This window comes from Pristis pectinata, chromosome 21 (genome assembly GCF_009764475.1).
Source record: "Pristis pectinata isolate sPriPec2 chromosome 21, sPriPec2.1.pri, whole genome shotgun sequence".
Lineage (NCBI taxonomy): Eukaryota > Metazoa > Chordata > Chondrichthyes > Rhinopristiformes > Pristidae > Pristis > Pristis pectinata.
Window position 1 is genome coordinate 13,874,800 of NC_067425.1, and position 12,070 is coordinate 13,886,869.

The 12,070-nt window shown below is 42.3% G+C and overlaps 1 protein-coding gene across 1 annotated transcript; it reads right to left on the reverse strand.

The window, feature by feature from the left end:
- Window positions 1–4,578: 4,578 nt before the first annotated feature.
- LOC127581148 (protein ABHD15-like) lies at window positions 4,579–10,644 on the reverse strand. Its single transcript, XM_052035183.1, is given in 3 exon segments — window positions 4,579–5,000; window positions 5,003–5,094; window positions 8,021–10,644. Coding segments are annotated over 3 exon segments (1,311 nt in total). The 5' UTR covers window positions 8,818–10,644.
- Between the last annotated feature and the right edge of the window lie 1,426 nt (window positions 10,645–12,070).

Below are 12,070 nucleotides of genomic sequence, written 5' to 3' on the forward strand. Positions count from 1 at the left end.
CCTGAGTTTTCATAGCTACACCTTTGATCTGGAGAAAGTGGAGTTGAAGAAGTTGTTGTTCAATGTGAGACTGCATTCAGGTAGGTGAATGATTATGATAGTGGAGGAGCACTGGTTGGGTCTCTGTTCGAGGAAGAAGTGGAGGGCTTGGAGCTCTAGAAGGTGAAGATGAGCCGGTTGAGCTCAGGTAGTTGGAAATTGGCAGAGAGCATCAGAGATATCATGTTTGCAAGTGGGAAGGGACAGGACCAGGGGAGAAAGGTTGAGATGAAGGCAGGATGAAATGATTTTGGTGGGGCGGGAGCAGGCCTGGACAGTCATGCCTTTTGATCCTGGGATGGAGATGCAATTGACTTGGGAAACTATAAGGCTTTGGAGAGATTTCCTGAGGAAATTAGGTATGTACATATAAGACAATGGCCTGATTGGTGGAGGTGTAATGGCTTGATACAAGGTTGGAGGTGGTGTTGGAGAGCTGTGTTCAGCCTTGCCAAAATTTTATTCGCCCTAAAAATGATCTATTTTTAACTTTTCACAAAATGATTTATAGGTGAATAGTTCCAGTGTTTCGAGTTGTTATAGATTTTGAAGCCTTGTTTCAGTTTTTAATAGTAACTGTAATTGATTCAGTAAGCAGTCAAAATTACTGGGGAACAAAGTTTTTAATTAAGTGATCTAGGTGTTAATTAAATGTTTGAAGAAATATTAATCATATGGAAATGAAGATTCAGCATTTGAGTTATTAGGGTTTGTCATGTATGCCTTTTATTCCATGATTTATACAGCTGATTAGGTATGTTAATAGAAAATGTAATAGTTAAAATAAAATGTAAAGATATGCAGTAAGCTAATGCTTAAGTTAAAATCTTCCCAGGAACTGCCTATTAATGAATGCAGATAGAATCAAAGTTCAGGCTGTCTAGTATTTGGATTTTATATACATTAAAGCAAAAAGTAAACCTAATCCATATACCATTGTGCACAAATAATATGATTGCCCATATTAACATTTGCATTTAAACTTTTAAGAAATCTTACATATTGACTGCAAAAAGCATCTAATTATTTGTCAAATAATGTTTGATGCTGTGTTGCACTAAAACTGTATGGTATAGCCTCCTGTGCCATAATAGTTCTATGTGGGCATTGGATCAATATTGGCACTTTGTACAACAAACCCATTCTCCTCTTTCCCTGTGGCACTGTGAATTCTTTTTGTGGTCATCCAGTTCTTATCAGAAAACCTGATTAATTGTTTCAATTATCTTTATAGGCAGTGAGTGAATACTAGATCATAACCATTGTATAAAACAAAACACATTTCCTTACATTTCCCCCTCCCTGCCTCTTGTATCTTTGGCCATTCATTTTAAATTATTGTCCTCCGGTCCTAGTATCATCCACTGATGAGGAACAGCTTCTCTGTATTCAAGCCCATGATGATCCTGGACAACTTTTAAATCTTCTTTCAGCTTCTTCAGTCCAACTTTGTGGTTGGACCCCCTCCTTCCTGGATCCTATATATTTACTAGATTATTATTAGCCCAGGATCCCATTTGCTTTGCTAATTGTTCTGTCAACAATTCCTGCATGTCCCATTTACAAAAATTTGTCGGTCTCTCTCTTGAAACTGTGACCAGTGCCACAATCTTTTAGAGAACTGCTTTGGATTGCATTCTGACACTAATTTATAAGATTAAGATGCCTTATTCTGGTTTCAAGCCAGAAGAAATTTCCCTGCATCACTCCCTTCATAATTTATCTTTGATAAGAGACACCCTTAGCTTTTCATTCTTTACTGTGCATAGTCATTATTCCATGGATTGGTTATTGGGACCACGGGCAAAAGGGAATGGTTTGGAGAGTAAAACATAGAACAGTACAGCACAGGAACAGGCCCTTGGGCCCAAGATGTCTGTACCAACCATGATGCCAATTTAAACTGCACATGGTCTATATCCCTCCATTCCCCTGCTTGTTCACGTCTGTCTAAACTGCCTCTTTAACATTTGCAATCATATCTTCCATCACTTCTCTGGCAGCATGTTCCAGGGACTTTCTGTGTATAAAATAAAAACTTGCCTCGTAAATCTGCTTTTAAATTTCCCCCTCTCACCTTAAAACTATGTTCTCCAGTATTTGACATTTCCATTCTGGGGGGGGGGGGGGGTGCGGTGGGGACACGCAGGGTGCATGTGAAGACCAGCTGTCTACCCTATCTGTACCTTTCATAATATATACTTGTATCAATAACAGTTGTTTAATAGAACGTAAAACAATTACAGCACAATTCAGGCCTCTTGGCCCACAAAGCTGTGCCGAACATGTCCCTACCCTAGAAATTATTAGGCTTACCCATAGCCCTCTATATTTTACTCAGCTCCATATACCTATCTAACAGTCTCTTGAAAGACCCTATCGTATCAGCCTCCACCACCATTTCCAGCAGCCCATTCCACGCACTCACCACTCTCTGAGTAAAAAAACTTACCCCTGACATCTCCTCTATATCTACTCCCCAGCACCTTAAACCTGTGTCCTCTTGTGGCCACCAATTCAGCCCTGGGGAAAAGCCTCTGACTATCTTACCCTATCAATACCTCTCATCATCTTATACACCTCTATCAGGTCCCGTCCCCCCCCCATCCTCCGTCTCTCCAAGGAGAAAAGGCCGAGTTCCCTCAACCTGCTATCATAAGACATGCTCCGCATCCCAGGCAGCATCCTTGTAAATCTCCTCTGCACCCTCTCTATGGCTTCCACATCTTTCCTGTAATGAGGTGACCAGAATGTTTTTTGGTTTCAGAAGTTCTCATTTATCTTGTTCTGATAAGGCATTTATTCAAGAAAACTTAAAAGGGATATTTATGACGTTTATTCTTTTAAGTATTTAATAGATGTCAAACAATCTCGCTTCACTCCGTATTGCACAAAGCTCTTTTTATCAACATTGTTGTTAAGAGTACTGGAATGTGAGCTAGATATGAAGGGAAGGAACAATGAATTGCTAATCTTCTTAAGGAGCCATAAAGGATACTCATGCTTGCTTCACTGTATTCTGTGAGGCTCACTATTAGTCATGAATGTCAGAAATCCTTCTCCCAAGAACATAAGCGAAAATAAACTACCTATACCAGAATTGTAGCTTCCCAAGAGTTTGGATTGTAATTATTATTGCCTAGGAGGAGTGCAATGTGGAGATTAACCAAGACATCAAAAACTGCAACAATTCATACTAGATCTTTTGTTAGAGCAATCCCTATAGTCCCACTCCCTCACCCTCTCCCCATAGCCCTGCAAATTCTTTCCTGATTCTCATCCAGCTCCTTTTCTGAATGCTGCAATTGGATCTGCCTCCATTAATATCTCTAGTAGTGCATTCTAAATCCTAAACACTTGCTGTATATTATTTTTTCTTAATGTCACTTTCTGCCGGTCACTTTCATTTTGTGTCTTATGATTCTTGACCCCTCTACCCAATACCCTTCTATTTACCTGTACCCTTCATGATTTTAAATACCTCTCTCAGATCCCCTTGCAACTTCTTCAGTTCCAAGGACAACTCCAGCTTCTCCAGTGTATTCACATAACTGAAGTCCCTCGTCCCTGGAATCATTTTGGTAAAGTTCACCTGTACCTTCTCCAAAACCTTTACACTTCTCCTAAAATATGGCATTCAGAATTGGACAGAAGACTCCAGCTGTGGCCACACCAGTTTTAATAAGTTCCTCTTGCTCTTGTACTCAATACTTCTATTTCAAATGCTTAGGATCCCATATGCATTTTAACCACTCTCTGATCTTGCATACACACCCTCAGATTGCACTGATTATGTTCCCCTTATAAACAAGAGGGCATAACTTTAAATCTCCTCATTCTATAAAAATATAAAGTTTCACACCTTGCCATTAAATTTCAACATCTATATAACTATCCATTCCACCAGCATCTGGAAGTCTACATTATTGTCTTCAGGTTAACCATGCCTGCAAGTTTTGTCATTTGGAAGTCCTGCTCTTCAAAATCAATATAATGAATACTGGCCCATGGGGAACTCTGCTGTACATTTCCTTCCACTCCAAGAAACAATATATTACTACTGCAATCAGTTTCTTGTTAATTATATATTTTTATATACCTACTGTTACAGTTCCTGCTATTCCATTGTCTTCTGTATTGATAACAAATCCTATTATGTGGTACTTTATCTCATGCTTTTTGGAAGTCCTTGTATGTCACATCAACTGCATTTCCCTCACTAGTTCAAAACTTGCTGTATGGTTTGGATTAACTGCAAGATATAGAAACAAAATATTTTGCATATTAATGATCTTTAGTACATACAAATTAATGACCTTTTGTAAACAGTACGAGTATAATAAAAGCTGTACAAAAGGGTGTAACTTTAAACCAGTTGTGTACATTTTAGTACATCTCTATCCAATTCAGCAAAATGCTTCACATTAATTTTCATAATTCATTAAAATGCATTAAAAATAGGTACAGCAACTGTCATGTATTTAGATCTAATAATTCTGTTTGTTTTCTCTATTTGGGTATTGCTACCAAAAGCAATTTTCATCTTGTGTATGATCTTTGCCAGTTAAAAATGTCATGAATATTATGAGAACAAGTGAATTCCTTTTTGAGGGTTGTAATACCTTTTCGTTTATAGGACATTATTGATACTTTTCTTCGATAAGCACTCTTTGTCCTTTCCTCAGCCTTGAAAAACTCACTAACTGATTTGAAGTATTCGAGTAAAGCTTCGTGGCTCCAGCTGAAGGATCTGCTTGTCAAAAAGCCACAATGTCCTCCATGTTTGGTTAACAAAAGGAAGAAATAGGGGTTAGTTTCAAATAACTCAAAAGGCACTGAGATCTCTGGATTGCCTCTGCATGGATCATCATTGCTACAAATACATAAGAGAGGAACTGCAACCTCATCCACATCCCTCAATGGATCATTCTTTTCCCAGTAGGATGCCCAACTCAAATTATTGGCTGACAAAACAGCACTTCCTCCAATTCCCTGAGAGTGCAGCTCCTGAATAACTTATCCATATCTACTATTTCTCCAAGAACAGTGGTGTACCTGGAAATGAAAGCAAAATGATTGTGAAATTCATGAGCAGATTGCTGCATTTTGTAATATTTAAGATTAATGCATTTGTTTTTAGTTAAAAGTGAGTTGGAAAGGAAAACGAGGTGATGTGACACTGAATTTGCAATAAACAAAGACAAACCACATTATGACATAGCAGTTTGATGCAAGTTGGATGATTTGCTACAACACCATACTTGCCAGATTGCATCTCCAGTATTAAAGTCAACCTTAGTCACCAGAATGTAATGTTCAACCCAAGGAGAGAATGCAAAGAATTGGGAAGCTGATCTTTGGGACCAAAAGCATAGCATACTGATGGATGTTGGCGCTGGTGTCCTTGATTGCTCACCCCTCTCTCCTTCATTCAACTAAGTTTATTTAAAACTTTATGAAATAGCCCAGATTAGGTATTGTGTATTTAAACAAGGCTTACTAAATGTTCATCCAAACTTTTTAGGCAATGCAAATAATCAATGATGCATAGAGAAACAAAGGACTGCAGATGCTGGAATCTAGATGAGAAACACAATGATGCTGGAGGAACTCAGCAGATCAGGCAGCATCAATGGAGAAAAGCAGGCAGTTAACATTTCAGGTCAGGATGCTTCTTTGTATACCTTTCTGGTGATATACTTGTAAACATCTGCATCTCTTCTATATTTCTATATCTTGTTTGTAATATGACCAGAACTGTATATTGTACTGTAGGAGTGGATCCTTAATCTTAATTTCTTTCCCTCTAAATATAAACCCTTGTGTTTGGTTTGCCTTTTTCTAGCCATGTTAACCTGTGCTGCAACTTGTGGTGATTGATGTCTTTGTACTTCAAAATCCCTTCGTTCCTCTACCCACCTAGATTCACACTTTCCAAGTAATGTGACCTCCCTATATTCCATATTTAAATATACTACTTCACATTTATCTGTGTTGAACTTCATTATTATTCTCTCTAATCTCTCCCTTTATTGAAACTTATCAAAAGCTGTTTTCGTATTCTTACTCCATTTTCTACCTGTTTATTAATTTCATGATCAGCATTTGCTGATTTTTTTTTAGTGTTCCTATTCCAAATACTTGCTGTTTTTTTCTGTCAGCATTCCAAGCTTCTAATGTAATACCATCCTTTTTTTTCTAGATAGCCTTGTCTTGACTTTTCAAGTGGAGTTGATATTCCTTATACAAGTCCCTTACAGAAAGATGTGAGAAAATTTATGTCAGTTCAGATGAAGGGTCTTGACCTGAAATGCCACTTCCCTCCGCAGATGCTGCCTGACCTGCTGAGTTCCTCCAGAGATTTGTGTGTTGCTCCAGATTCCAACATCCGCAGTCTCGTGTCTCTCTCCATAGATGCTGCCTGACCCACTGAGTATTTCTGGCATTTACTGTTTTCCAGATTTCAAACTGCTTCTCTGGGTTCTAAGTTGCTATCCTCCAGGTGGATCAGACAAATAAACTAGGGATGTTGTGGCCAATGTTTGCCAAAGAAGAAATCCCGAGCATTTGTGCTTTCCCAAAGGTCCAATGGGCAAAAACAGAGTGCAGCACCAAACTACCAAGATCCATTTGCTTGCCAAATTTTGAACTGGCGAGACAGTTGGATGTCTTGTGGTCTCAAAGAATGGGGAAATCTCCCACCCTTTGGTGGAAAATAGATGTGTTTGGCCACTGGTTTGAACAGTATCAGGCTTGTATTCTTACAGTGATGGTGCAGGTTAGCAGTGACTAGCTTTGGATATTATGTTTTTGTCTCAGGCTAAAATGTTTCTATCCTTGTGCTCAGGTTAAGACTATTTAGGAATGAGACTGCATCAGAACAGATTGGTGATGTTACAAAGGAAGTAAATGGAACTAATATTGGAAACTTCTTGGTTAGTTATTGACGTCTAAATGCAAAAAAAAAAGCAGATGCAGAAAATCTGAAATAAAAACAAAGTGCAGGAAACAATCAGCAGGCCAGGCAGCATCTGCAGAAAGAGAGAGGCGGAGCTGATGTATCGGGTACCATGCTGCTTGAGCCACTGCAGCCAAATTGAGCTGATGAATGTGGTTTCAGATCCCTAGTTTCCAGCCATCCATTTCTCACAGTTCCCCTGACCAGTTCCAACTTGATTTGAAATCTCACCACACTGCTCCTCTCTATTCATTAACTGGCCCCACTTCAGTGCTGTTTAAACACCACCACTACCTTGTATCTCTTGCTCACTTCCTGGCAGTGATCTGCTATCCTGTTTGTGTGTGATGTCATTTGTGTGTGATGTCCCAATCAATGAAATGATCTGCCTGGATGGCACGCAAACAAAAGCTTTTCACTCAGTAATAAACCAATGCCCAATTCTTCCTCCAGTGAGACAGAGACCATCTCGAGGAATGATTCCCAGCAAAGCTTGCCTTCACCCGCTTAGCAAAGCTAAACTTGATAGAGGTGTGCAAGATGATAAGGCATAGACTGAGTGGGCAGTCAGAGACTTTTCCCCAGGGCGACAATGGCTAACACTAGGGGGCATAATTTTAAGGTGATTGGAGGAAGATATAAGGGGGATTTTTGTTTACACAGAGAGCGGCGGGTGCGTGGAACGCACTGCCGGCAGAGGTTGTGGGGGGCAGATATATTAGGGACGTTTAAGCGACTCTTAGATAGGCACATGAATGATAGGGAAATGGAGGGCTATGTGGGAGGGAAGGGTTAGATAGATCTTAGAGCAGGATAAAATGTCAGCACAACATTGTGGGCCGAAGGGCCTGTACTGTGCTGTAATGTTCTATGTTCTAAAAGCAAGATGCTGGAAGCACTCAGCGGGTCAGGCAGCTTCTGTGGAGGGAAATGGACAGTCGACGTTTGGGACTGGTGTCCCTCGAGCATCTTGATTTTCCTTTTTTTTTGCTCCAGATTCCAGCATCTGCGGTCTCTTATTACCTGCTCAGGGTGGTTTTCCGATATAACAGCGTGAGCCAGCGGTAGAGCCCAAGAGGCTCTGTCTCCAGCCAAGCCTGGCACCTGAAGATGGGCGAGATGCAAGCGGCCGCCGTGATGTAGCTGGAAGAGCCACACTCGCCCAGGTAGGAGAGCAGCAGCGCCGAGCCGGAGCCCTCGCTCGCTGCGTACAACTTGGCTAGCGGGTGCTTGTATCGGATGTAGCTGACCGCCTCCCGCAAGTCCGACGGTTCCCCGAAGGGCTGGAGTCTGCAAGTGGCGAGCGGCACCCGGTTGTGGCAGCGCCGATTGAAGACCACCGGCCGGTAGCCGTGGCGTGAGGCCAGCAGGCAGAGCAGGGAGCAACCCCTGGTCACTTTCCCCAGGAAGTTCGGGATCAACAGCAAGATAGGAGCCGGCGAGTTGCTGGACACTCGCCTCGGGCTCCCGGACCCGCTGACCGCCCAGTCGAGGGCGATGAGACCCTGGTCCGACATCTGCAGGTACTCCCGCAGGAAGCACAGCCCCCTGGCCCGGGGCCACAAGCCGCTGTGGAGCGTCTGCAGGTGCGGCCACTCCCTCCACACCAGCCGGGAGTCCACGTCCAGGGAGAAGGTCTTGCAGGTTTTTAGCAGGTGGGTAGCGAGGGCTGAAGATTTGCAGATGAGCTTCGGGACTCCCTCGCCTCTCTCCACTGGCGAGGAATTGGGAACCTTCCAACCAGCCCAGAAGTACAGCTTGAGGAGAACCAGCGATGTAGCGAGAACCAGCAGGCAGATAGCAACGCACCACGGTAACATTTCACACCGCTGGAGCAGGGGGGGTCCCCACCAGTTGAATTGGGGGAGGATATCTCCTTCTACCTCGTCACCCCGGCGGTGCGCTCCCCGCTCACTTGCGACCACGCTGGGTTATTGCTGGTTCACTGATTGGAGTTTGGTAGCTCCTTCTCCGCGGGAGATACCTGGAGATCAGTTTGCTACCTCTAAGTGGCGTCGACTCGCCGCTGTGAGCCGCCCTGACCGTGGAGATGTTTTTTTCAAGTCTTGGCGGTTGCTCCCGTGTAGACTTGGTCGGTGGAACTTTCCTTCTGAAGATCTACTTCCCTGTAATGTCATCCCTCAGCATCGCCACGTTTCAAGGGATTTTTTTAACGGCGCCTGACAGCGTCTTTTCACGCTCTAAGAATTTCCCAGGGTAATTACTGTTTGGTAAGGTTGATCTGAAGTGCAGCCAACTGTCCCGTAGATAAAGGTGGCAGAGCCCACAGCAAACAACAAGGTCCCACACTGCCAAATGAGATGAATATGCGATTAATATGTGTTTGGTGTTGTTGACTAGGAAATAAAATGTTGCGTCAGGACACATTACTCTTCTAGTCTGTGACATTCAACAATGTCACCAGAACAAAAGAAACATCCTGGAGGCTGGAATTATACAAAACTTGGTGCCAACTCCGGGCTCTGAAACCATGCATTCCAGAAAAGTCCTTACTCTTCAGCGCTGAGGCACTCTGTCACCTTTGTACTCCAACAGAATACACAGCATCCAATCAAAGTTTTCCCACTTTATCCAATGCTACTGAAAGGGCTTAAATGTTTGTCTGAAAATGACTGTTCAAAATGCTTAATTGAGTGGTTTAGGCAGTTTGTCATTATTATTTATTTTGGTGGAAAATAATCACAATGCATTAAAATGGCAGTGCTTAGCTATTTTTATTGAAGTAGTTTGATGTGAATGAAATATGAAATCTGTAGGGTTGATTGTGTAATAAGTTTTAGTCTGTGCTGACACACACATATTTGAGCAATGCCTTCTAACTTTGGGTGAGTTAGGAAGTGCCAGTGTTGTGATACGTAGATATAACTGTGTCGGTTAAGCAGAATAGACCAGAGGGTCTTTGCCAAACTGTTACTATTTGTAAGTTAAAAAAAAAGCAAATTGCTGGAGGAACTCAACGGGTCTGGCAGCATCTGTGGACCCAAAACATCGACTGTCCGTTTCCCCCACAGATGCTGCCTGACCAGTTAAATTCCACCAGCAATTTGTTTTTTGCTCCAGATTCCAGGATCTGCAGTCTCCTATGTCTCTACTGTTTGTGCTTACTCTAATTGAACTGGGCAGTTTATTATGTCTCACAACCACCAATTAGTAAAAGAGTGATGGTTTTCATAGAAAGTAACCTTGAATATCATAACAGAATCAGCAGCTTTCTATTTAAGGTTTGGGTGATACATGCTGACAAATGTTATGTAGTACTGAAACTTTTATGTTACAGTCTGGAATGTACAGCCTTGTGGCACTACTGCAACATAAATGTCATCATTAAAAAGGTAATACATTGTTAACTACCAGTTCCGACCTTCAGCAGCCAGTTTAATTGGCAGTCAATATGCAAATATGGTAATTTCTGGAAATTCATAGCGAGATGCAAACTATCTCACAAAAATGTTATATCCATAATCCATTGCTACAAGTCAATGGATAATTCAAACATTAATAATAACATGAATTTTATTTTTACAGAAATTTCTGGCCTAGTATTTCAGTCTATCGACTGAATTATTATTATATTAAGATGTTTCTTTCTCTAAATGTTGAGTGTAAATTTATATTTGATGTTGAGGCTGTAGTATAAAATGACAACATCAGAATTGGGTTTATTACAGTGACATATGCCGTGAAATTGTTGTTTTGGCGGCAGCAGTACAGTGCAAGACATAAAATTACTATAGTTAGAAAAACAAAGTGCAAAAAAGGAATAACGAGGTAGTGTTCATGGACCATTCAGGAATCTGATGGTGGAGGGGAACGTTCCTGAAACGTTGAGTGAGGGTCTTCAGGCTCCTGTACCACCTCCTGATGGTGGTAATGAGAAGAGGGCATGTCCTGGATGGTGAGGGGTCCTTAATGATGGATGCCACCTTCTTGAGGCACCACCTCTTGAAGATGTCCTTGATGATGGGGAGGGTTGTGCCCATAGACGGAGTTGGCTGAGTCTACGACCCTCTGCAGCCTCTTTCAATCCTCCATACCAGGTGGTGATGCAACCAGTCAGAATGCTCTCCCCCCGTATATTCTGTAGAAATTTGCAAGGGTCTTTGTGACGTACCAAATCTCCTCAAAACTCCTAATGAAACAGAGCCACAGAGGTGCCTTCTTCATGATTGCATCAGTGTGTTGGGCCCAAGATAGATGCTCTGAGATGTTGACACTCAGGAACTTGAAGCTGCTCACCCTTTCCACCACTGACCCTTCAATAAATACTGGTGTGTGTTCTCCCAACTTCCCCTTCCTGAAAACCACAATTCCTTGGTCTTGCTGCCATTGCGTGCAAGGTTGTTGTTGCGACACCACTCAACCAGCCGATCTATCTCACTCCTGTGTGCCTCCTCGTCACCATCTGAGATTCTGCCAACAACAGGGTATAGGACAATAGGACCTGGATTTTGTGGATGTGATGACGATGAAACAACTGGAGTTTTCATTATCTTACCATGACACGGAGAAGTCTCAGGAGTTCCATGCATAGCTGATTATTACAACAAAGAAAGAGACCATCAGATCCATGCTGATTCCAGCACACACCAATCATACCAACAGTCCCATTCTCCCCTGAGGCCCTGCATCTTTGGTACCCTCAGATACCCATTAACTCTTCTTTGTTTTGTTTTTGCCACTTACCTACACAAAGGGGTAATTTACAGTAGCCAATCAACGTACCAGTATATCTTTGGGAGGTGGAAGAAAACAGGAGCTCCCGGGGGAAACCCACCCAGTCACAGGAAAAACGTGCAAACTCCACACAGGCAGCACCTGAGATCAGGATAGAACCCAAGTTCCTGGGGCTCTGAGGCAGCAACACCATCTACTGCATCACATCACTGCCTCCCATTGAAAGTGCAGCCACCTGTCCTGTAGATAAGATAGCCTGTGGGATTTAACATGGAAGGTCAGGTGATTCAACCTTCCCCTACAGCCGTGATTCTAAAGTGGGAGGGGAGGGGTGACATTCGGGCAGATCACGGAATATTGATAAACGGATCGCTATTT